A 27,457-nucleotide genomic window follows, 5' to 3' on the forward strand; every position below is an offset into this window, starting at 1 on the left:
TGTTTGATGGCCTGGGAAAGGGGAAACCATAATGTATTTGAATGTCTTTAATGAGGTACCAGACCCACTGTAGGTTTTGAAGCAGTAACTATCTAGCATGGCAACTTTCCGTCATCTATCAACATTTTGGGAAACGATTCCTTACCAGTAAATTTAAGAGAGGTGTCCGTGAATTTGATGGGCTGCTGAAAAATCCCTGATGCGGAATGAGGTATTCATCTGCATCCACAATGTCCTCCATGTCCTCTTCTTCCATCAGGCTCCGGTAAAATTTCGAGTCTGTTGGGCTTGGTAAGTGCATTCTTTCATCTCCCTGTCCAGAGGAAAATCAAGGTAAGAATTTGCAATCCTAAAATACACCATTATCACAGGTAGTTTCTCTTTAACAATTTCTTCCTCCAGCATGAGCCATAAATTCATAAATGAGGAATGGCTACACTCTGTATTCTTGGGAACAACTTAGCAATAAGCACATCAGTACATAAGAGCCCTGCCGGATTAAAGATCCATCTAGTTCCAGCTGGATGCTAGCAAAGACAGACAACCTTCTTGCAGTGTTGCACCCCAGGCTGCTGATTGCCATGAGCCCCTCTTTCCCCTCTTCCCTTTCCAACAAATCAAAGTGAAAGGACTTCTAAACACATTCCTTTATGGAGTTAGGCTGGCTTTGCAATACAGAGTGAGTAATAATGTTTCCTGAGTAATAATAAAGTTAATAACAAATGGCACCTATTGAATGCTTGGACTGGTGGAGTTAACACTTGCCAATGTCAAGAGTTGATTCCAAAATGAATCCCCACTGTTGGATCCATCCTCAGATTGGTTCACATGCTTGTGGGCCAGATAACAGAAATGCTCGGCATTGCTTATTTGATCCACTCATGTGGCTTGTGGATGAACCACTAGTTGATGAACTCACCTCCCTACCCCTTTGACCCTCCTTGTTCAAGAGCATCTCCGATGAAGCTGACTGGGTCTGGCTCTCACTAGCCAAGTGTCTAATCTTGCACATTAACTTTGACATTTCTGTAATGTATTTCAATCTCTCCTCTTCTAGCTCACCTTCCAAGTCTGAGCTTTCTAGCTTGGAGTAGAAGAGGGCACTACTCAGAAGTAGAAATGTGTGGTATCTAAGGAAATATTCTTAATAAAACTATTTTCCCTCCCTTCACATTCCTAAAATAAGTTGCCTGAGCAGAAACCCCCAAATTCAACTGATATCAACTTTAATCAGGGTAAATGAATTCTGTTACTTAACTTGAACCCTTCGGAAAAGGGTCAGTGTCTATAAAAAAGTAGGTGCTGCTTAGCAGTAAGAGATACTCATGTATTATATATTCATTCCAGACAAGAGAGAAAGAGGAAGAACTCAGAAGAATTTAATAGCTTTACCTCAAACACAGCTTTTATAACACATTTTTTGTACAATTTATTAAACGTTGTATGGCCATTGGGAGTGGGAAGAGATTTGTGGGCCAAATCTGACTTCTGACCTAGCAAGTGAGTATTCCTTTATTTGTAGCTAGACCGATATACAGTGTTATATAATATCTGTTCTTCAAACTGTACAAAAACTAATCAGTATTCTAAAACACAGCTTTATAAAATGCAGAGTTAATGCATCAAAATCAGGTCACTTGATTTTATCATTGTGTTTAATGTAAAATTGTGTTTCATATACATTTGGGGCATTTAATTTTCTTTCTTTCAGGTTTATATTATTACAGATATCCTCAGGCCATTTTTCAATGTCCAGAGCAACATTATATACATTCAAACATAAACAAATAATTTCAACCTGGTTTCTTCCTAAGTAGCTCTGCCATTATTGTTTTCCTGGAAAAAAGGTAACCATTTTATTATGAATGACCAGTACCTGTATAACCAAATAGCGCTGGGGGTCCCGAGCCATTTTGGAGAATTCTGACATCAGTTCCCGAAATTTGGGACGGCTGTCTGCATCTATCATCCAGCCTGAAGGTGGCAACACAGAAAGCAAAAGTGAAAGGAGAGTTTAAAATAACCTTGCAAGAGCAGGAAAACATGCTAGTAAAATGGTACATTACAAAAGACCTTCAGAGTCTGGTACCCACTATTGACCACTAAGCTATCGCTAGAAGTACCTGCACAGAAATAATAGGCAGTTGCACGAGTGCTTAGCATGTTACAGTTGCTCATGTGGGAAGTGGAATACTTTGATTATCCTTCTCCAGATAGGAAAAGTCTGGACTGGTTTGAAGAGAGGTGTTTATTCTGGTCACTTCCCTTTCCTCTGAGAAACAGGACAGAAAAAGCCCAGGGCCAATCAAGCTCCTCTGGAGTTTTATTGGTGGAAAAGCAATTTGAAAGTTTGAAAGAAACATCAGAAGGTGTTAAAGCAAAGATTAACCTGGGATGAACTCCTTCCCTTAGGCAAGGGGCAATTTCCAATGTCACTGTGTGCAGAGCTATCCCTATTGGGAGACCTCTAGAAAGTCATCTTTCCCATGCAGCTGTTGTTTGTCTGCACCTATTCATGGAAGCCATGCAGAGATCCATACAATAATTTGTACCATCATACCATATATTTCACTTTCTTCACAATCTTAGAACGGGGCAGTGAGGTATATGCTCTACAGAACTGTGGCAGGTAGAGCATGGCATTGAAAATGTAAATCAAAGCATTAGGAATCTTGCTTGTCAAACCTGTAGAATTTACAAAAACTCCTCCTTGCAAAACCAGAATAGGATAGATGATCAGACCCAATATTTATCTGCCTGCTTGCCTTCATATTTTGGTACAGTATTGCCAGGGCAATAAGGGAAGAGTCATGTGGAAAGGGCTTCGATGTTGTTCAGGCAACTTATGAATCAGGCCTAAGTCAAGTCAAGAGGTGTGCCATTGTGGTAGGGGGCAGCAATGAGATGGGCATTCATCTACGTAGAGAAGCATAAGCTGTTTCTGTCAAATGATTTGTAACTGCTAAAAATTAATATGATTATTAATGTCTCACCATTTAGACGATAGAACTGCAAGTACAATTATTAAGCTCATCAGGAACTCTCAAATCCAGTCTGAAGCTTTAGCTTTGAAATGTACAGGTAGCAAAACAAGCTGAGTGAAATTCAGAGTAAGTATTTTAGTGCCACCTGGTGGACTATTTACAAATATCTTTTTATATTCTGGAAGAAACGTTAGAAATACTTGGGAGTCTTAAAATTTTGTTCCCCCTTAAAATATGCTATTTTAAATGCACAGAGAACAAAATGGCAATGAAAGGCTTCTTGAAAAAGAGGCAAAATTCAGAACTATATTATATGGATACTGCTATAAAATATACTTGTACAAACTGAATTTCAAAGTGGCTGCATGATGCTATAATCCTGGCTTTACATCTTTACCACAATACAGTGGAAAATGTGTATAAAACATTTTTAAAAATCAAATTGGAAATAGGAGTGTAACAATGGTCTCTGAAAGGTTCAGACAATGCTGTGTTTTTAATAATTTTTAACTGAGTTTCAAAATTAAATCCAAAACCCAAAATAAAAAAGAAATAAAACTTTTTACATGAAATCTAAGTGAATCTAGTGCAACAAATACTTATATACTACACACTCTTATATAGTTAATGTAGAGCACTATACATAGTCGTTAGGGATGCAGAGGGTGCCACCATTTTCTCTTTTTTATTTACTTTTTTTCCAGTGCCACAAGTTGTGGCTAAGCTCTGCAGAGGGGACACTTCCTGGTTTTCTATTCCCAAAGTGTCCTGGAATGACACTTCAGCATGATGCACCAATGTTCTGAACCCAAGTCAACTCCACCTTGTATGATAGGAAAGGGACTATCATACTCCTGCCCCATTTCCTTCTTTCCCCATTGAGAAAAAGTGAAAGCTGGTACTGGTCAGCTGCATTCCTTGCTTTCCTTGAGCAACTTGACCATGGTTTAGTGTATCATCTGGGTTTGCATGAAACATTAAGCCATGGTGGTTATTTACACCCTTCCACAAGCCATGGGTAAATGGGGTAGTTTATAAACCACCCTATGGCAACATTGCTGGATTCAGATGACACAATATCCAAATGGACTACAAGCATTTTAAAATGGTGTACTCCAATTTTCCATCTTGCTCAAATTTATGTGAACAAGAAATTGACTTACATTTGACCATGATCATGTAGACATCAATTGTACAAATGGGAGGTTGAGGCAATCGTTCTCCTTTCTCCAAGACAGATGAAATTTCACTGGCTGGGATGCCATCATATGGTTTTGATCCAAATGTCATTAATTCCCAAACTGTGACACCTGAAATGCCATAGCAGGTGAGGATGTTAAAAGAGTCATCCATTAAACTAGAAGGTCGGACAGTCCCAGGACACAAAGAACCTTGCTGGTTTGGTGGAGGAACAGAAGTTGGAGGCATTATTAATCTTGGTTTCAGAGCAGTCAGGACTTTTCTGAAGATTCCTTGCTGCTTGCTTGCACTCAGGTCACAACAGTAGAATAAGTTGGTTGTTAAGGATATAGTTAATTAAACAAAGACAAATTTTACAAAAGTTTTGCTTGCTCTTAATTTGCTTCCAGCACTATTTAACCCCTAAAGAAGTATGTATTGTTACTGCTTTCATCTAATACAAGCATTTTTGGAGAGCAAATTAAAAGACAATAATGAACTTAATTTTAACTATTCTCTCTAATAAACCAAATAATAAACCAAACATTTGCTGAGTTATGGTAAGGTAAAGGTAAAGGTTTCCCCTTGACATTAAGTTCAGTCATGCCTGACTCTAGGGGGCAGTGCTCATCTCTGTTTCCTAGCAGAGGGGGCCAGTGTTTGTCCGCAGACAGTTTCTGTGGTCATGTGGCCGGCATGACTAAACACCGAAGTGCATGGAACGCTGTTACATGCCCACTGAAGTGGTACCTTTTTATCTACTTGCATTTGCATGCTTTTGAACTGCAAGGTTGGCAGGAGCTGGGACGGAGCAATGGGGACTCACCCCGTTGTGCAGATTCGAACTGGCAACCTTTTGATCAACCAGCCCAGCAGCACGGCAGTTTAAACCACTGCACCACCTGGAGTTATGGTATCAAATATGCAGTTATAATTAATGTCTGAGGAATCTTCATTCCCACACCCTTCCACACAAATACAACTGAAGAGAAATTGATTGTTTATAATCAATAAACAATTGATTATATTGATTGTAACATTTGGTGTATTTCTAATTATGTTCATTTAGTTTGTTGCTCAAGCTATTATTGCAAATTTCATGAAAAAGAGCTCTTTTAAGGAGGTTATAAAAGGAAAGAGTGAAAAATAAATGAAAATCAGCTCAATTGCAAGTCCAGAGTTAGCACAACATTTCTTTCAGACTTACCATAACTCCAGACATCACTTTGGTGGGTATAAATGCGGTGCAGAATAGATTCCAGAGCCATCCATTTAATAGGAACCTAGAAAGAGTTGAAATACAGCTGCTAATCAAGCATGAAAACTTGAGGAAATAGTTACCAATGTATGCTGGTAATTTAATGTATGTTCTTGTTATTTATAGCTACTATTATTGAACATTTTAAAACAGTTTTAAGTGGCTTCCAGGATGGGTGGATACCATTTAAACTATGTCAACATAATATTTTCAGTTTAAATCTAAATGCAATGCTTTGTTTTCTTTCTGGGATGAAGCAATAGATTTAATCAGGGCCAGTTTGGGAGTGGCTCAAAGGCATTTGGTGCAAAGATACATGAGATCTAGTACGGTGAAATTTACAAGAAAGTAGCTACAGCATGCAGTTTCTATTCATATGAGCTATGAACTGCTCTAGATATCAGTTTGTCTGTACCCTAACCACTTTCTTATATAAATATGCACCACAGTGTAACATCTTCAAACATTTGCTGTATGGTATGGAAGTTAGAAATTTCCCTACTTCCACGGCAGCTACTACTGATACTGATGTAGAACAGGGACACTCTTAGCTCATTCAAGGAAGTGGATCAGGTGCAAATAAATAAGACCTGCTCCATATGAATTCTGAAGTTCTTGCTCCTCCATACAGAGAGATGCTAATTGTGTGAAAGCATTTGCGTCCAATCGAACAAAACAAGGGGTAGTCATGTATTATCTTTCTTACTTTTCCTCCTTCTGCGTGGTACTCCTTCTCTTCTGCACCCAGCAATTTGGCCAATCCAAAGTCCGTTATCTTCACATGCTGAGGAGTCTTGACAAGGACATTCCTGGCAGCCAAATCACGGTGTACCAAGCGACGCTCCTCCAAATAATTCATCCCCTACAGCATGCATACAGTGAACAATTAGAGAATCTTTTCCCACCAACCTACACCCTTCATCACATTACAGAGAATCTGAGGTAAAGGATATCTTTAAAGAAAAATTGTAATAAAATTGCTGCAATTTTACCACAGGGGAAATTGGCTACATTGGCAGCAGCAGATGATTATATCCATTTGGACACACCTAATTTAGTATTGTTACAAAGATTCCTCTAACATCTATAAAGGCAGGATTTTACTAGCAACTTTTACATCTCATGGATCAGTCCATTTTCCTGTATGAGGAACCTCATCTGGAATTATTCCAGCCCTGAAATGATGATATGTGCTACAGAAGGCGTCAATTACATAATCACACCAGTGACTTGAGGATATGGATTAAGTGAACAACTATGTGGAGTTCGGTATAGAGGGAGGCTCTTGCAAATGCAGCCCCGTTACCACTGCTTCAAAAGTTTGCAACTCCAATTCCATTTAAAGTTCCACCAATCCTTCTGACAGGCTTATACCAGCAGAGGTGATAAACATAGTGTTAAATTTTGGATATATTGGGAAAACTGTCATAGGGGTTTTTCTCCATGTCCAAAAGTCTTCACAGGGTTTACTCAATCACCCTTCTGAACATGACCCTCAAGATATGAATTCATCTTGCACAGGCACAATGTTATACAGACATACCACTAGACACAATCCAGACAGTTAGCATGCTTTGATTCCAGTGAGGCTAAGGTATGAGTAATTTAGTTTGAATGCAGTCCCTCTGTGCTGCTGGGAAAGCAAATTTAAGTGCTATCGGTGGTGCAGACACTGCTTATTTGGGACGAGTGTGAGCTGTGTAGGCAGGTAGCCTTCATCCCAGTATTGTAAAAAAAATGGCTAAGATAACATCATAACCACTAGCATTTCACCGCATTTCTATACTGCCTGTAGCCAAAGCTCTCTGGGTGGTTCACAACTTTAAGTCACCCATCTAGATTTCAACCAGGCCTGACCCTGCTTAGCTTCCAAGACTAAGCAGGATTAGGCAACTCAGGCTTTATGAAAATAATATATTAGCATTTAACTCATTAGTATTAGCACAACAATGCACTCTCTTCTCTTTAAACTGCTGACAGAGGAAACTGATCAGTGCCATTCCACTAACTAGAGCTCCTCTGGCTTGCAGTTGTCATTCGTACACCAATCCTAATACCTATGAGCATAGTATGGAAACAGACATGAAACCACTGACTGATTTCCTAGTCATGAAAGAGCTACAATTGCTAACGGGTTTAATTTGTAATATAGCCCATCAGTGGGGGGGAAAGTGCAGCATGTGAGTCCAGCCACCATTTTTATGCATTTTTATAGTGATAATGATGATGTAGCTTTGGGAAAATGTTCTTCTCCCAACTGCTCACCTTGATTCTTTCTCCATTGACCTTGGGCCAACATCATAGCATTGACTAAATGGTTTCAGGTGATCTCCCACAATGTGCTAAGGGCTTCCAATGTTCCCAAACAAATTACCACAGTAAGCTGGCAGAAGGCCGCTATAAAAGTTGTTTCATTAAATAAATGTAGCTTTAATGTGCTGCTACTATCAAATGAATGGAATCAACAACCACAGTGCAATCCTATTAACAGTAACCTCATCTGCCAAGACCTCACAGAGTACCAGCTATTTCTCCTACCATTAAGAACATATTTTGATGCTACAATATACCTGGAAAGATGTGTATTTTCATCTGATCCAACAGTGTTGCTAACGTATAGAAAGCAACTGTGTGTCTGATACATTTTAATAATGACCAGTTGGACTTCCTTTACCGCATGAGTAATGTCACTGAAATCAGTTCTGGCCATTTCTCTATAAAGAGGAGAGTATATATTCTCAGGAAATTTTCACAGTACTCTAAAATCCCACCTCAAAGTCCTATTCTTTTAGTTAGGAAGGTTATGATCTGCCTCTTGAGACATTCTTTGCTTCAGATAATTGAAGATAACAACCTTCAGTCAGAAGAAAGAATTAGTATTTCAAAGCCAAAGAAAGTGAATGAACTCTGACAGAGTACCATTGGGATCTAGTTTCCTGTTTGTGAGTTAGTAAAAATGAGAAGATTTTCTATGGTTTCTACATAAGCACTGTTGCTTTTTTCTGACACCGAGAAGTGCAGCTTCAAGACTAACATCACTTAAGTTGAACCTAAAAACAAAATAAGTATGAAGCAAAAACCCATGCTCTACAGCTAGACATTTTAAAAACTCATTTGAATTCTCAAAAATAAAATCTCAGTGAATAAATACATAAAATAAAACAATTTGCAGTGCAGCGTGAAAGACCTTTAGGTAGGTATAGCCATCCTTTTGCATACATTTCAGCCAGCTCTAAACTGTGGTCCAAATTAGATAGGCAAGGCTAAGGTCAGTTAATGCAGGTTTCTGACAAACAACTAGATGGTTTGCTGTTGATTTACCTTGGCAATCTGCACACACCAATTAAGAAGATACTGGGATCCAATGTTATCCTTATGCTCGCGAACGTAGTCAAGAAGGCAGCCATAAGGCATAAGCTGGGTGATAAGCTGGACGGTGGACGTGAGGCAAATTCCCAACAGACGGCACACATGGGGGTTGTCAACACTTGCCATTACATATGCTTCCTAAGTGGAAGAGAAAGGAGAGAAACCCAAATTTGGAGATGTTGAATGTATCAGAATGCAAGTAGATAAGCAAGCAAATCTATTAGGGTCTTAGAAATGGACCTAGATGCAGGTGTATGCACCTGGGCTGCTGGAAGCAGACTTCACTGCCCTTCTCCCTGTGGCAGCCTCCCCAGCCCCCTTGAAATGCCACATGGGATTGTCCCTCTGCAGCTACTAAATGGGGTGAGACTATGGTGCAGGGCAAAGGGGCATCCCTCAAAAATGAGAAGAGACACATTTTATTCACAGACAGCCCCTCCACCCAATTTGGGGGGATCCCTGCTCCTCCCCTGCACCACAGCCTACCTGCACATAAGTCCCTTTGAATATATTAGGCTGAATGGTGCGTTTTAAATTAAAAACAAAGTAGCATAATTGTAATAAAGCAGAACACAAGGAGATTTGGCCATGTTTTAAATATCTGGCTATGCAAGTGATTTCTCACCTCTTCAACTAATAGCTCCAACACATGGATTTTCATGTATTTATTTTACTTATGTATCACCTTTCTACCAATTGATTCAAGGCAGTTTGCAACTGAATACAATAACTGTGTAAAGATACAGATGGAAAAAGGGGATATGCAAATTCATATACCAGTACTCAGACAGTATTTGTTAATATTTGCTGGAACGCCTGCTGATGGACACAGTTCTGGAAGAAGCCAAAATGGCAATGGGTCCACACCAAGGGGACCTCACAGCCTCACCTCCTTCTCTGATGCAATTAGGCGAAATTAATACAGGGGTTATAACTGCCAGTGCCTGTCTAGTGAGTAATGATATCTGGCCTTATTTATAACATGCATGAAAATGAATCTTCATGCCAGTCTTGGAGCCCCTCTCTAAAAGTGAGTGAATGTGGAGATTCACAATGGTCTGATCCCCATCAGAAGTATCTTTATGGATAATGCCTGTGACAGGGGAGATTTCTTATGCTAGCAAAGGCATTTTTAGTAATATTTTTATTTATTTATTTATTTATTAAAACATTTTTATGCCGCCCCATTCGCCGAAGCCTCGGGGCGGCTTACAACAATAAATTCCCCTTAACCATTGCAATGTTCTGTGATGCATTGGCAGGAAAGTAGAGACTCTTTTGGCCAAAGACTACTTATACACCTTAAACAGTATTTCGTTTGGTAAAGAATAGATCAGAGTAGATATAGGGGTATGGAGAAAATAAAAAAGGTAAGGTGTGCAGGTATGCATGTAAAATGTCTCATATTTATATCACACATGCTTACATAAATAACATTTTATTCGTAATGGTCAGCATGCCTATTTGTTCTGCTTCCTGTTATGGCAGAGACACATTTTACTAATTTTCAGCTAAATCAATAGAAGTCTGCCAAACTGGGCATTTGACTGTATGGACTGTGTGTTGTATGTTGGCCACACAGAATATTGAGCTGTTCTAGCATTTGACAGAAGCTATTAAATTTGATACTGCAAAGTGAAACAATCATTATTCATTATTATTGAGGAAAGAATAATGAAGCTATTGTGCAGTCCTATGTTCATTAAATGCTTTGAGAAATTACAGCAACTCTTTTGTTTTTAAACTTTATCTTGGAAATCTCTGAGGTACACCATGACCTGCTGCAAATATGCTTGGCATTTGGCAGCAAATCTCCTGAATTAGCTCTTATCCTAATAAAGCCATTGGGAGCTGTGGTTGGAGAATGCACTGGATCAGGTTACTGCTAATATTTGCAGCACACAAAAAATCTTAAGCAGCAGCACTAATGGGAGATCCTGATCCTCTAAGTGACAGAAGAAAAGGATGAATAAGGGATGAATGCTATCCCTGCTCTATGACAGAAGTGCTACACATACACCACTGAGATGGGATTAGGTATTCTTAGTAAGATTAGATACTTCTAGAAAGATTCTTCACTCTGGCCTGAGCAGGTAGGACTGGAGAGGCCACAAAACAATAATTCTGTATTTGGAACATGTATAAAAATTATACAGTCACTTATACATCCAGCCTCTCTTTATTGTGTTTAAAATTTACACACAGAAACCAAAATACATAAGCATGAGACACTTAAGTAATGCAGAGTTACTTCTTCATAAATTTATAAGCTCATAAACGGCTTCAAAGTCACACTGAGTATATCTATAAGAAATAAGTCCATATATTACTGCATGTTGATGTTGTGGGATGGTTCCACATGTGAAAGGGCATTTTTTAAAGTTTCTCTGGGGGAACCCTCCTGGGTAGGAGGCTGAATGGTGAAATTTTGGTGCAAAAAAGGTAGAGGTTCCATGATTGCATGCATCAGTTCATCTCCAACAAGTATTTATTTTAATCTAATTCAAACCTCACTGGAGGTTGGGAAAGAAAAGAGGCTTTCCTTGTCATTATACTAAGTTCTGGAGGCACCCACAAACTAGCAACATGCCTTGTTTCTTTCCAAACATTTCCAAGTCCCTTCAAGTTATCAAGGAGAGATCACACACTTGTCCTGGCTCTGAAAAAGGTTCTTCTCATATTGTGTTGGGCCCAATAGATGCACTGCCTGTCGCACATCTCTGAAGCTAATACAGAGAGCTCTCTTATCCCTCCCACAGTTCAGATTTGGGGGAGTAGGGGTGAGGCCTTGCCCATGTAGCACTGAGCTCTCAGAGGCTCTCTTAATGCTGAACAGTAATGTGCCCCTCAGGGTCAGGACACTTGGCAAGCCCAGCTTTGGCTGGCTAGCAGTTTGAAGCTGAAATGTGTAGACCTCTGGAATCAGGCTATGCACACATATCCAAGCCCAGGGCTGCAGTGGCAGTGTTTTGGGCCATCAGGGTCATGGATATCACTGTGAAAATCTGGCAGTTCACAAGCTGGATGGAAGCAGCTTAGCCCCTGTGCCCTTGAGGGTCCACCTACTTCCAAATCACTATTAAGCTCTTCATCGGGGCCCTGCTCAGACTGCACTGAACTTGGAAATGAGATGTGTTATGCAAGAGACAAGGCCTTTTGGGTTGCAGCATCCTCCCATGCTCATTCATTCTGCCTCAATGGTTTCAGGTGCCAATTTAAACTGCTGCTTTTTAGTCACACTTTACATAGAGTCTAGAATCTTTTTACTGGATCAGATGTACATTAAGCTTTTGATATAGATTGCAACCATTCTGATTCTATCATTTTTATGATATTTTCCTTTTGCAAATTTTTACTGCTATTTTAATCCGTGAAAGGAATTTGAAATTTCCTTGTATGCTACCTAATGAAAGAAGGTTTGGAGATGTGATATAAATAGTTTAAATAAATGACTCATCCCAAGTCTAGTTGAAGGTCAAGATTGTGTTGCAATAGGTAAGAGTCATCTACTAGATCACAATGAGTTAGCAGAAACAGAAGAAAAAAAAAATCAGGGGGCTCACAGAATATTTAGGAACTCTGCTATTCTCCATTAAGGTCTGTGACCAAAGGTTACAAATCACTGTTCATGGTTTTTTTTTACCTTGATTTGGTTGACAGATTTGGTGGTGGGGGGCTGACACCACCCATCTCCCTTTCTCACTTGTGTTTGCCAGAGATGCACCTCTAACCCATTGCCCACCCAGGCACCTCCTTCCAGTTGGCAGTGATGAGGGGGAAAAGGCACTCGCCCCCCTTTCTCACTCCTGCTGGCCAGAAAAGTGCCCCCAACTCAGCACCTACTAAGCATGCATTTCCATTGTTATATCTTATGGTTATATATCTTATGTTATTTATAAGCTATTGTTTTATATGCTATTTTCTTGTTAACTGCCGATTGTTTTCAATTACGCTGTAAACCTCTCAGAGAGCCCAATGGGCTATGGGGTGGTACAAAAATGTTTTAAATAAATAAATGGTAGGAATAACCTGAGCAGCTCTGCTCCTTTCGGTAGAGCCGCACATCTGATCCTCTGTAGGCAGGATGTCCCTGACAACCACATAAAAGGACAGTGGTGCTTTCTGGCTAACTGCTTCACAAGAGGAGCAATGCGTCACTCCTGCCAAGTGCCTTTCTGGTTCTGGACTTGGTGCCACAACGAGTTGCATTCCCCCAGTTTGGATGGCATAGCAAATAATCATGGCACTGAGAACCCACAGAACAGACTTTTGTTTCTGTCTATGGTTTTTAAAGGCCAAATACATCATGCTTGAAATACCACAACAGAGTTTGGACATCACAGCAGACCAGTACTGGCAAAAAACACAGTGGCTTGCCATGTCATGTGAACCCATACACTGAGTCTATTTGCATAGCAATAACATCACCCCGGGTCAATAGTCATTCCACTGAAGTTACTCCAGTGTCACCTTTTCCTTAATACATATTTCATTTTCTGATCTACAGAGAAATATGGCTGTGCCATACATGCTGTGTTAAAGCAACTTATATAAAAGTTATATAAAATCAGCATTTCAAATAGGAAGAAGCATGGTGAAAACTGTGGGGAAATCAGTACCAGTACCTCCTATTGGACAACATAGAAGATTTATTTTAGTAGTAGTTACTAGGTCTTTATATCTTTACCTGAAAGATAAAGTAAATGTTATAGTTTTTGTAATTCACGAATGAATTACTAATAAGCAACCTGCCTATTTGAAACAAAGCAAACCAATGCCAACTTCTTAACCTCACCTCCACTTTTGTCCAGATTTAGAATTTGTTTTCTTTGACCTAAAATGTTCAGCTGATCCAAAGGAAAGTGAGCCAAGTATTTACAGATGAAAAAGCCTAAGTGGTTTGTTGGAAAATGTAATGATGACTCCCACAATGAAATAAAAATCATTTCCAGCTTGTGTATATTTTTAGAGAATATAGTCAAATCAGAAGAAAAGCTGCAGGAATGCTGGGAAAATTATGTAAGTACACTCCTTTAACAAGGCTGCCTTTATTTTTGTCTTCATAATATAAAATCCCAAGAGTGAATGTTTCAATACTTTGTAAAATAAAATAATATAAAATGGAAAGCTCACATCGAGAATTTCTTTGTTGGCTTTGGGAGATGTGGCTTCTCTCAATTCCTTAATAGCCACAGGAATTTTAACGCTTTCTCCTTCTGGAATCCAGAGCCCCTGTAAAACAAAAACAATCCCCCCCAAAAGGGACAAATTTTACTCAGACATAAAGTGCAAAGTTTACATATAGGGAGCCTTCAGAAAGGATGTGAACACATCAGCCAATAAGCAGGCAAATAAGCAATCTGACACAGTAGCTCTATAAAGACGAATCTGAAAAAATCAGACACGAGTAGTATCCAACTCTGCAGCTTCCTGGTTCTGTGAAGGCTTCCTTAGAACTGAGGGCCTCAGACTTCAGTGGACCTACTCCCAAGCATATGTACATAGGATTCCACCTCTGTATAAAAAAAGGTGGTGACTTTACCTTGTAAACAGTGCCGAATGCTCCAGAGCCAAGAACTTTGACCTTCTTAAATTCTGTTTCCTTTAGAATTCTTAGAAGTGCTTGGTTTGGAGCCTCTCCACTGGGTGTCAAGGGCTCAACGAGCTGTTGAATACCAAAAGAACAGGGCTTAAGAAGAGATTCCCTTTTCAGTACTAGCCAGTTTAAGATTAGCTGTTTGAGAAATACAAAACAGGCGACACTGTCTGCATTATAAAACACACACTATCTGTATTCTACTGTTCGGAACAGCTTGCTTTGTGAAAGCGTTACAAACAAAATGGAGTCAAAGCAAACTATTTGCCACAACAGCAGAACACGATACTGGAAAGACATTGAAGTCACTTTACAGAGAAAGGAAACCATTTTATGCAGTACATTTTATATGAGCCTTTTCGATCAAACCCCTGCACGTACAATGCTGAAAAAGTATCTATACTAGGCACTGTGTTAAGATCTGTACAAGCAGCATGATGGCCTTGAACACAGACATAGTAAGAAATTGCTTGTTTTACTTGGTCTGAAACATGCATATCACCCATGATGTATTTGCCACAAGCAGCTTAGGCAGTACGAATTTATGGTGCTCCTGTTCAGTTCTGTGCTGCTGGTTGCTCCCTGGCTCAGCAGATCAGAGACAAAACTAACACAAGAAATGTGCAGCTTATATTATAGTTCCTACTGTGGACTTTTCTTCCTGTGTACCAGTTAAAGAAGTTAACCATCAATGGTTTAAGAGCACATGGTGTGCCATGGTAAGTTCTCATTCAAAGCATGAAGTACACCCATACAGAAGATGAAAAGCTAGACACTATATAATGCAGGATGGTAGAACCTCCAGACCCAAATCAAATCTAGCCCAAATCAAATCAACCCCCTTAGGGTCCCAGTCTTGCCCCCAGGACATACCTTTCCCTTCTCCCATTTTCCCCAACTACTGATCATTTAATGGTTTCCAAACTTTGGCACACTTGTTTTACTGTTTTAAAACGCTGAAGTAGCTTTCCTAAACATTTATTGCTGGCACTAGGAATCTTAAGCTAAAATATATTCCATATTTTGGTATACCCTCTTTTGCCTTTAGTCCTATCCACCACAGGAATACTGTGCAATCAGAAGGTTTCCTAGTGAAATTTGGTCCTTGGGCTGAAAGTGGTTCTGCACCCCCAACATAGTTAAGTATTCTTATGGATCATTTCATTTAGCATAATCCACATCCAAGTAATGTGGTGTATGGTAGCTTCATAACTACACCTTTGAATAACACAGGAAGCTGTCTAAACAAAGTGGTTATTAATGTTAATTATTATAGCAATGAACTGTGTTCAACACTATATTAAGGCACTATATTTGGATATATCAGATCAGCATTTTCAGGGGTCTTATCCTGCAGATGGTTTATCCAAAGTGTGACCCTATTGCACTTTAGTTTTGCAAGACATTGTGTGTCCAATTCAGAGTCAACGTGGTGGTGGCAACTCTATTCCTAATGAATGGGATCAGCTTTCCTATAGGAAGATTGTGCTGCTGTGGCAGGAGAGTACAGCTATTCCCTCCCTCCATTTTTAAAAAAGCCTTAATAATATGTACTCTTGTATTCACAAAAAGGGAATCTTTGGTACAGAGAAAGGCAACTCAGGTTGCATGTGGAGGTCACATATTTAAATACTGATGCTTCCCACTCCAAAATATTCCTATAGCATATATAGAGAGAAGGATTTGGCCCTGCCATCTCCCAAACATTTTGTTTTCCTAAGATGCTTTTCCTGCATGGTGAAGCAAATATTTATTTATTATTTATTAAAACATTTTTATGCTGCCCCAGTCGCCGAAGCCTCGGGGCAGCTTACAACAAATAAGTTAAATCATCATAACATTTAAAAATATATACATTAAAATAAATTACAAATATACAATATAAAATAAGCCGTCCTGGCCAGAAAAATTCAATAATATTAACATTTAAAATGCTGCTTGAATAAAAAGGTCTTCGCCTGGCACCGAAAAACAAATAACGACGGCGCCAGGCGGACCTCTCTGGGGAGCGCATTCCATAACTTAGGCTCCACCGCTGAGAAAGCCCTCCTCCGAGTAACCACCCTCCTAATTTCTTTCACGGAGGGCTATACACACACACACACACACACACACACACACACACACACATATACACACAGGATTTTAAGCATACCCTCAAACAGTTCCCACATCTGGAGCTTTAAGTGGCTTGTGATGCAATCTCAAAGGGCCTCCAATTTCCAGCATGCCCCAGCCAGCTGACCTCAACATGCTGGGAGCTGTGGACTTTTTTTTTTAAGTTGGCAGAGGACTGCTGTGGATTTGGACCTTTGGTGAAGAAAAAGCTGTACAGGAAGCAGCAAACAACCAATCCCCCCACTAGTCCAGTACTGATGACACTGAAGGGCATGGCTTGCCAACGTTTCAGGAAGGAGCTTTCCTGTTTTATCTGGAGATGCTGTGACTCAGACCTGGAACTTTCTATATACAAAGTATGTGTTGTACCAGTGAGCGACAGTCCTTCTCCACTGTTTTTGCTGCTTCACAAGAGACACCACTTCAGAAGAAGTGAAGCTAATTAGCTTTAAACTCATCTTCTCTGTATAGGCTGAGAGCCACCAACAGGATCACAGGGTAGTTGTATTCCTCATTCCACTGTTCGTATGACACTGACTCTGACTAGCATGGTGAAGAGTTACACATTCCCAGAAAAAAAGTGTTGTTGTTCGAAAACTATGGAATCTCCCCAAACAGAGGTGCTTCTAGAGACACCCTGGGCTCTGTCCTAGAAATGCAGAACTGTGTTTATTCTGCTATCACAAGAGGCTGGCCTGTATTGTAAGAGTGCTCCAGCCAGTACACGTCAGAGTCATTTGCTGTACCTACCTCTCGTTCTTGTAGCAATCTGCGCAAAGTACGCTTCCTGACGATGCTACGCCTGCGCACATAGAGACCAATGCCCAGTGCTAGCACAACTAAGCCAAGGATGCTTCCAACAACTCCAGCCGCAATAGATGGGACTTTGGAGCTAGAAGACAAAACAAGCAGGAAATATCACTGAATTGATGTTTGGGCATTGAAGTCAACTCAACATCTATTGAGCGTTCAGAACAGATGGCTATGTTTTAAAATGAAGGGTAATGACACAGAATGGTCTTAGTCCTAACATGAGGAGTTGCAAAGCACTATGTTTCACTAGTTCAGTAAATCACTTTCAGCATCTACTCCTAGTTGAAGGTTAATTCTAATTACTAAAAAGTCAATAACAGACCACTCTTACATGTGTCTACTCAGAAGGAAGTTACACTGAGTTCAGTAGGGCTTACCCCTGGATAAATTGACGTAGGATTGTAACCTAAGTTTAATGAATGGAGCAGGCAAGAAACAAGGAATACAGAATGTCTGCTTTAGACTCCAGACACACATGTGCCTTTGTGTTACAAAATTAAATGTTAGTGCATGCACGCACACATCCTGGAGTAAGAAAAACTAGAAATCAAGGAGAATTCTACCCTGTACTTCTACCTGAAGAACTAGCACTGTATGCGGACAGATTGTTATCTCCTCTATAGAAGAACATTTGATCAGGAGCTGCCCAATGCAGTCTGAAGTGCAGTTTGCAAAAAGACATAGGAGGAAGAGACAGGGATACAATAATGGCTTGGATCTAATGGTGTCATTCTGCAAACTGCTGGCAGAAGGGATTTCTCCTCCCTTCTGCAGCTACTATGCACCCCCAAGTCTGCTTTTGGTGGGTTGGGGGAGTCTGCAGAGCAGATTTGGGGAATGCCTGAAGGGCTGAAATGAGGGAGAAGTCAGGCAAGTCCAAATGCACAGTGGTAGATTTGCTGCAAAGTACATGATATGTTCACTGAAACTACGTAAGTGGCAATAATTACCCATTAGGACAACCTTCAAGTCCTGGTCCTTTACAACTGTAAAAAAATGAAGAAAAAGAAAATTAGCAACAGAATTAATAAGAGTGCAGCTAGATTTTTCAGTGTGTATTCTATTTTTTGTCCTTCTGAACATAAATAACTTGCTTGTGTGAGACCATGTACTTGATAAGAAATAGCAGACTTGGAAAATATCTAGTGCCTTGAACAAATGCCTTTGCTATGCTGTATTTGCTGCTAAAATAACAGCTTCAGATTTGAGTATCTCTAAGCATATTGAGAAGAGAGCCTACCAGAATACCATTCACATTCATTATTCAAGTACAACACAGAACTTTCAATAGTTCCTCCCAAGTACAAACTCAGCCTCTTAAAAAGCACTGCTTTATTCACCAACTTCAAAAACACTATTCCTCCTGACCACCTAAAGCAGCCTATCTCAAAGAGATAACTGTTTGCGGCCAAGATGAAAGAAACTGGCAATCTTGCTGTGAGTGGATCAAACACTTGCTTTTAACATTCTTGGTGACAGAAAGGTAAATGGCTGAAAAGATTAGGGGTGGGGAAATCTCTCAGTACCAGACCTCAGGCTATCCAATGCAGCTGCTCACCCTATACAACAGTAACCTTCTGTGTTTAAAGGAAAAGCAATGACCTCTCTACTTGCAACTTGGAGTGAATATTCAGAAATTTCATCACTGAATAGTGTTAGGAAGTACAACTCTACATTATTTGACAGTAATATTTTCAAGATTCACTGTCTTCTGCTTCTTCTCTTACTGAGAGTATACATGAACAATTCACTCCGAAATACTTTATTACCAGAATAGTATTAAATTACAAGGAAGGTCTCTATGTGAAGGTAGTGCTATTGGAGCAAATTTTCTTGCTGACATCATTTTTCTATACGTAAGGAGCTCGTATCATGGATTCTTTCACCGATGGCTGACATTTCATGGTTTCAATAGCAGCAGAAGTATGGATGGGCCATTGCTTGCCAAGTCTTGGGAACTATTTATGTGAATTCATTTATAAAGGACTTCTTCTTTAGTCCATCTATCTCATGCAGAATTTTATGGCAATATTCTGCAGAAGTAACCTCTGTTTTAAAGAATCAAAATGATCACCACTGACATTTTGAAATGGTTTCTTGGGCCTCCTTCAGATCAACTCAAATAAGAAACGTGAACATATTTAAGTTGAGCATTGTCACTGCCAGTTGAAATACCTCTCTTTGCTTTCTATTTACTGTAAAAGCAAAGCCAGCATGCAAATCCCTGCAACTATACAGTTCATATGCTGTCACTGTCAACAAAGCTTTTCATCTGCACTTACATAAATGGTAATTCACTTTACATAGACACAGCTGGTTCGGGCCAATTTTCCATCACAGTGGGGTTTTTTTTTTACATCACCTGCCTGCCATTTTCAATTCACTACAGACAGGTTGCTTAGATTTACAGCCTTGTATATGAGATTTACAGTGCAATCCTAAGCATGCCTACTCAGAAGTAAGTTCCACAGTGTTCAATGGGAATTATTCTCAAGTGAGCAATTTTAAGATTGCAGATTAAGAACACAACAGTTCAGGGTCCTGTACAGGTTATAAACAAAACAGGAAGTCATGGGCTTTGCAAACAGAAAAAGAAAAGCGTGTCCTGTTGAACCTTCGCCTTACTTTGAAGTCTGGACAATAAAAACAATTCTAGCTCAGAGAACCAAAGATTGCAAGCTTCTTTCCACAAACTTCTATTTTTAAAGCACAAATCTATACATGTTCAGACAGAAAAATATGCTACAACTCCCATGCCCTAGGCACATGGGGAGTTGTAGGAGTGTTTCTGTCTAAGTATGTGTAAGATTGTGCCCTTAAACTCCTCAGAATGTAGCCAGCAACAGCTAATTTTTTCAGGCAATCTGTCTAAGATGGAGAAGGAGCTCTGCCTCTCATCTTATATATTTGCTGCTGCATAAGCACTGGACCTCAAAGCTGATGAAATAGCTCAATTTCTGTGGGACTTATGCAGATAATTTGTATATGCATACCTGCAGGCAAAAGAATGACTCACAGGAGTCATCTCATGTTTAAAAGTAGTAACAAGGGAATGTGAAGTCTAAACTGCATAATTCTACAATTCTAAACATGCTTACTAGGGTCTGCTATGGAGCTTAGCGGGGCTTACTTCTGAGTAGGTACACATAGGATAGCACTGTATAACACTGAAACTTACAGAAGATATAAACAAACATGAGAGCCGGTGTAGTGGTGAACAGCCTGGGATTGGGACTCAGGCAATCTGGGTTCTATTCCTCACTCAGCCATGGAGCCAACTGCGTGACTTTGGGCCAGTCACAGACTCTCAGTCTCTCTACCTCATGGAGTTGTTGTTTTGGGGATAAGATGGAGAGCAAGAGGACGAGTATTATATAAGCTGCTTTAAGTTCTTTGTAAGAAAAAAGGCAGGATATAAATATAATATAATAAAATACATAAACTGGCATAGAACTGAGACATCTGTTGATTACATATCTCCTAAAACAGAATGCATGCCCCTTATATGAGACAATAGTTTCAGTGTACCCTTGTTATTAAAGTTTGAAATCCAGTGAAATCCTGCAATGCTGTGAGGGAGATTTTAGCTACAATACAGCAACTATCCACCAGGTGTCACTATAGTTCTAACCCAAGAGGTTCTCAAAATCCATTTTTGGGGGGCCTGCCAACTAAGCAGGTACCTAGATATGGTGTGATCAAGAACTGCGGTGAAGCTATTCCAGGCTTTGAAAAGTGCTACCAGATACAGAACTTGTAATCAGAACAGGACTGTATTACTGGGGAGGTCTTCTCTTCTAAAAACCCATTCACTGCCTTATTTTTATCAAAAGCCCCTCATAGTTTGCCCCACAGGAAAAACCATACAGGTGACCATATCATTAATAAAACCCAATGGGGATTGAAATAATGGGATTTTGACATGGCAGGTATTCATAATAATTTCTGAAGTGTGCACAGTGACTTAAATGTTTCAACTGTGGACTGATGTTCCTATGTTTGTGTTTAAACCTTTTTTTAAAGCTTCACCAAAATCAATCAATCAATCAATCAATCAATCAATCAATCCACCAGAATATTCTTCATACTGGAACTTACTAGATTGTTGCCACTGAATTTGTGTTTTGATTGACCTGATTGCCCTTTATTTTAATATTTATTAAATAGTTATGCTTCTGCATTTTTGGTTTGTTTTCACAAACCAAATTCCCAAAATAGAATATGTTAAGACCATTACTTTAATTTCCTTTCAAATTAAATATTCCTACTCACCCATGAATACAACCAGGATGACACAAATGACACATTGAATTTTCATCTGCATATTTCCAGATTAAGGTATCATTTTCACCTGCAATGCCAGCAGGGCAAGACTTAACACAATGAGGACCATCCATTGCATGGGCACACTTTGTGCAGTTGTCTGGACCCTGGATAAGAAAGAGGACACTGTTCTGTGAGTATAAAATACATTTTTAAATGCGCTGACAAATGTTGTAAGTAAGAGGCATGAATGCTAGCATTGGTCTGGTTCCTGTGTTATGATAAGCCTGGCTTATTGCAGTTGTGCTTTGTCGTGCTTCCTGATTGCTCCCACTTGGTTCCTACCAGCAGGAGCACCTAAGAAACCATGGATTCTATGCTCCCAGCTTGTTTGAGAGATGGGATCTGGGGCTCTTTCTTCCTCAACACGCCAGTTTATAAGCCTTGTTTTCTTGTTGACAAGACCGGGTTCCACTAGTTTTCACGGAGTGTTCATATGGTTCAATGCTTCATTATACTATTAACTGCTGGTCCTTGCAAAACAAATATACCCAGGATCCATATGCACTTCGTTATACTTTATATTTTCCATATTGTGTGCTAAAAAGTTTTTAAAGAACAAACTGATTACTCACACTGCTGAGTTATGGAAGCAAAGGCAGGTTGCTCCAACTAATTACAACTACACAGGAGACTCAAACATGCTGCATTTTTCTAGAGGGCCAATCAAGATGGCATTCAGTGCCTGAGGGCTTCTCCCCTTTTTCTCTGGCCTTAATCAAGCTCCGATCTCCTCCCCAGGTTATGGTGTGGAGATGGAAGTGATAGTCTTAAAAATGCAAGTTCTATGCATTACTTGCAACTTAAAACACTCATTAGCTGCAGCTCTTCAAACATTTCAGACCAGATCTAAAGCTAAGAAATCAGACCTCCTCAGTTATAAGGAGCGCCTGGATTCTTCGGAAGCCAGTGAATAGATTGCGTGGAGGGGTGAGGGGAGGCATCAGTTTCTTGCTTAATATTTCCTGGCAGTATCTGGAAGTGATTAGAAACTGTCTCTGAATACCATAATGAGAAGCAAGTCATTCAATTCGGCATAACTCACCATTCCGAGCAATAATAATTAGCGTTATGATAACCATTTGATACAATTGCTCTACACAGCAGATGTACATAGCTTTCTAAGTGTTAATTCTTGCAACCTTCTCCCAGCTGTGCACACACACACATTCTCTCTCTCTCTCTCTCTCTCTCTCTCTCTCTCTCTCTCTCTCTCTCTCTCTCTCTCTCTCTCTGTGTGTGTGTCTGTGTGTGAGTTGCATGCACGCAAAAAAAAAAAAAACAAAGCCTCTTCCCAAACGAATGAAAATAACCCTAGGAAGCATACAGAATCCTGTCCCGCCAGCACCTAAAACGCGCCACACACAAACTCAGTCAATATCTACCCCTGGGAGCAGACAGCAGGGTTCTGCCCCCAACTTTGTTCTTTTAAAAAGTAGCTCAAGCAGGTGGCTAGAAAATGAATTCTTGCAGGTATCTTGCAAATTCCAGTTCTCTTCCTTTCTTTTCCAAAAGTGTCTCTGGGCCTAAGAATATATTTTGGACAAAGGAACAGAAGGAACGGGTGGGCACATGGAGGCTGCACCTCCCTTTCTTGTGTGCCCATTCGGTTTTTGCAAAAGAGCAGGGAGGGACAAAAGGCCTGGGGATGCAGAGGGCCTCATGGGAACAGTGCTGGAGACGCCAGTTTTAAATGTTTCTAATGCAGCGGCAGTTAATTTAGCATTTCTTATCTGGATTTCTAGATTATGACTCTTTGGACATACTCCATTTTCATTGCATCCTCTTGTACTGTTAAGTTGCAAGCATTTTAGATATAGGGAAATATATTGCATGGACCTTTTTGGTGGGGGAGGGGCTAAAAGGATATTTTATGAAAAACTGCACTTGCCTCTTTCACATGTAATTTTTGTGAGTGAATACTGACCACTGTGGCTCTGAGGATGATAACCGAGGATTAACTAAAAATTAAAAGTTTTTCTTTTCTGCAATGCTTATAGGATTACAGGATCCTCCATGAGTATCATGGCCATCATCCCTCATTCCAAGTTTCATCCTAAATATTTCTGAATAAAATCACTGATTTAAAAAAAAAAAAGATGTGGGAGATTCAACATGCAGGTGGAGTTCAAACACCTAGAAGAACTTCCTCGTTCATTTCAGTGGCGGGTCCAGTCCTGCACATGCAAAGAAACAGGTACTTAAGTTCCACTAAAATGGATATGGTCAAGAATGTGTTCAAGAGACCAGCAAATTTCCCAGAGAAAAGGTAAACTGTGGACTTGGCTGGGATCCAGGTGGAGTTGCCCCTGGCCATGCGAGCTTTAGCCATCCCCCTCCCCCATGACAGCTTTGTGTATACTTTCTGTCTGTTGCTCAGAGTATGTTGAAGCACACCTGAACTGAGACACCTGTATATTAAAGCAGTGTTGGGAATAAATTTGAAAGATAATATGTACTTACAGGGCCTTTGCAAGTTAAAATGGATTGAGTTGAATTTTGCACCAGGCATTCTGAATGGCAGGGGAAACACTCTGAATGTCTTAGAAACTCCCGAGGCTCCCTGAAATGGGTAGAAAAAGCTTGTAAATCAGACAGCAACTTTAAATGTCCTTAAATGTCCTCTGTACTGGAATACAACAACAGAGATGTTACAACAAAGGGGTACAGGAGGACTATGAAGTAGCACTAGCAGGGGTATCACTACAAGACGTGCACTCTGTCACTCTCAAACATCCCAACAACCATGAGAGGTACTTTCCTGCGATGCCAGCCCAAGCATCCCCAGAGAACCCCATGATCTTCAAACCCCAAGAAGGTGATAGTGGTAAGGTACTGTGTTAATGATCTTCACTACTAGGTAGGAAAACCTGACTGTGTTGTGCTATTAGAATGAGAGGCTTTGACATGGCTCGCCCACACAACGTCAGAGTTCCAGTTAGCACATTATTGGGCAAGGGCATCAGGGTTAACAAGACCAAAGCGCCTATACATTTGTTATTTACTGTCAGACGCAAGTTGCAAGTCAAAGATGCACATAAATGCTTTTCTATAGCTTCAGCTGGCAATCTAGGAGAATTGAATTCACAGGCTTTATTAAACACAGAACAAGGTTACTTATATTTTCATTTCTACATTCAGATTTCATCCAATTAGCTATGCCACAGTCTTAATATACATTTTTTATTTTTTAAAAAATATTTAGCCCTGTGAATGCTGGTGGCCTTTTTCTATTCTTGTTATAGTGATGTTTTGATCTTTTAATTGTTTTAATATGCTGTTAGTTATACATATGCTTAATATGTTGTTGTAAGCCACCTAGGAAGGCCTTTTGGCAGTTAAAGGCTGCATATAAATATGTGTATAAATAAATAAACTTGAGACACACAAAAATGCCTGTAAGATACTTCCTATCCAAAGAAATGGGAAGGTCAGACAATAAAGAGGGCAAGTAGGACTCAGGGCTGGTTCACACATGACTCCAACTTTTAGCTCGCAAAACTGAATGCAACACATTTGGGAATCCTATTTCTGCTGCTTTCCAGGACAGGAAAGGCAGAAATGGGGAATGTGAGGTACCTGAAATTTTGTAATGACTAGTTAGTTGTGCTGAGGTTGGTGGGCCACTGGAAGCTGTTTTATCCCAGTCAGGTTATTGGCTTATCAAGCCCCACACTGTCTATTGTGACTGGCAGATGCTTTTCAGGGTTGTAGGTAAGTGGCTTCCCATATCACCTGCTACATGATTCTTTTTTAAAATCGAGATCCTACTGATTGAATCTGGATCTACCCCTACTATAAAACTCCTTAGGGTACATCTGTTAAAGATCTATGCAAATAGGTCTTGCTCAATATGCATGAGTCTTCTGAGCATAAAAATGAATGTGTAGGTGGTTTGATTCATATTAAGAAATGCTACATATGGCGGGCCCATGAGTTCAAGTATCTTCCCTCGTGTCTTGTTACATTTGAATTCTGTCTGGTGGGGCCACATGCAATCCCACCTTTTAGAGGGCATTGTTGGAACAAGGCAATCAAATTACAGTTTTTTAAAAAGGTTAAGGTGAAATCAACTGTTAATTAAAAACATTCTTTCTCTGAAAAATATAGCATATTATTAAAATGTGAAAATTGGGAGCAGATGGCTCAGCTATAACATAACAAGTAATTTATCACTAATTAAACTATCTGCTCATAATTTAATTTGAAGAGTTCAAATTTGCCATGTACGTCAAAACATTACCTGAAGGAATTTTACTTAAAAAGGTAAAATCTGCAGATGGATAAAGTCTTTGTACTGTATATTCTTTCTTTCTTTTTAGACTAGCCACACAACTTTTGAAAGTCATAGCAGAGGAGAAAGCAAGGAAAATGTTTTCTGGGATAAGTATGCGGAGGAGTCAGCATTAAAGACCTGACATTAGAGAAGCGCAAGTTCTTCTTCTGTCAGGATCATACTCAATTGTCCAGATTCAAAGAACTGGACAACTAGTTCAGGGTTCTTCGGCTCTGTTTCTTGCTAGTTGTTTTAGAAACCAAGTGGACTTTTGATATGTCTTGCACTGTCCTATCCATGACAATGCATGTACAAGACATTAAATGTATGTCTTAAAATTAAAAACACACAGTACAAATATTAAAGCAACAACAGCAAAAAATAAAGAGAGCACAGAATAAAGCCATGCTAAAACCAGAAGCAAAGAATAAAAGCATACGAGCCACCATAAAATCCAATGAAAACTACCACCAGTAGAACAGAGTACAAAAAAAAATTCTTCAAATGCTTAGAAGCAGGGCTTTTTTTGTCATAGAACGCACCGGAACAGCGTTCTGGCACCTTTTTTCCAATGGATTTTACGAAGTGATTTTGAATCGTAGCAGATCAGCAGCAAACATCATTAACATAGTGCCTGCAGGCTGCTTTTGTGTCTGCTATCTGCTATCTGATAGTGAGATAGTGAGGGCGCTGCTCTGCTGCTCGGCTTGGGATTGGTGTGTGTGGTCGTGCGCTTACTGCCGGTGACGTGAGTTCCGGCACCTTTTTTTTTTTTTTTACAAAAAAAGCACTGCTTAGAAGAATTAAAAGATCTTCACCTGGCACTAAAAAGATTATAATATGGGTGTCAGGTACTCTAACATACCACCATAAAGAGCATATCACTACTGAAAAGGTACTCTCTTGTAGCTACCAGCTTCACTTCCTTTGGTGGGGACACATGAAGGAGGGCCTCAAAGGAAAATCTTAATGTCTAAGAAGGTTAATTGTTATTAAGATTTCTAGCAAGTGGAAGCAAAGACTTAACTTGCTGTCATAATTAGAATAAAAATACTAATTTCCGTTGTTTCAAGATTTTACTTTGGAAGTGGTTTTCAACCAGAGCTACTTTTGAGAAATGAATGAAATATTTCCATGGCAAAAAATGGTAGTGAACTTAACCTTTTTATATTATATCTGTGTGAGGAATACTTCATTGTAACTGAAACATTAAATGGCAGTGCCATTTATTCTGTTTTAATCAAAATAGCAGTTATTCCTTCATATAAGTAATTGATCAACACATGTACACAAACAATGGAAAATTACCACCCCTTTATCATTTGTATGAATGAATGATATTCAGAAAAAAACCCCTAAACTTCCGTAAGATATCATTACATTTCCCTAAATATATATCTAAATTTTCTCAGTGAACAATATTCTGCAGTGAACAATCCTACAGACATTGCCTGGGAGTCCACAGGAGTCCACTGGATTCCTAGAAGTGAAAATTGGAGTGCCAACTCCTCTCTCCCCCAGCTGGTGCACAAAGAACCATG

General features: G+C 39.7%; 1 protein-coding gene and 1 long non-coding RNA gene across 2 annotated transcripts in view; one reads left to right on the top strand and one right to left on the bottom strand.

The window, feature by feature from the left end:
- The window catches only part of EGFR (epidermal growth factor receptor), a 50,280-nt gene that overhangs the window by 2,793 nt on the left and 20,030 nt on the right, over positions 1-27,457 (bottom strand). The window contains exons 13-24 of the mRNA XM_044429723.1: positions 24,104-24,203; positions 21,590-21,747; positions 18,268-18,303; positions 17,255-17,396; positions 14,333-14,455; positions 13,924-14,022; positions 8,743-8,928; positions 6,128-6,283; positions 5,371-5,446; positions 4,148-4,294; positions 1,877-1,974; positions 146-313 (exon numbers count right to left, since the gene is read on the bottom strand). Of these exons, the coding sequence (XP_044285658.1) occupies positions 146-313; positions 1,877-1,974; positions 4,148-4,294; positions 5,371-5,446; positions 6,128-6,283; positions 8,743-8,928; positions 13,924-14,022; positions 14,333-14,455; positions 17,255-17,396; positions 18,268-18,303; positions 21,590-21,747; positions 24,104-24,203 (1,489 nt within the window). The remainder of the gene's footprint in view (positions 1-145; positions 314-1,876; positions 1,975-4,147; positions 4,295-5,370; positions 5,447-6,127; positions 6,284-8,742; positions 8,929-13,923; positions 14,023-14,332; positions 14,456-17,254; positions 17,397-18,267; positions 18,304-21,589; positions 21,748-24,103; positions 24,204-27,457) is intronic.
- On the top strand, positions 240-26,506 carry LOC123023249. The gene is made up of 3 exons (XR_006414687.1): positions 240-3,110; positions 21,650-21,773; positions 23,641-26,506. It is a non-coding gene; the product is annotated as an uncharacterized LOC123023249 (long non-coding RNA).

This window comes from Varanus komodoensis, unplaced genomic scaffold (assembly GCF_004798865.1).
Source record: "Varanus komodoensis strain SLA01 unplaced genomic scaffold, ASM479886v1 scaffold200, whole genome shotgun sequence".
Lineage (NCBI taxonomy): Eukaryota > Metazoa > Chordata > Lepidosauria > Squamata > Varanidae > Varanus > Varanus komodoensis.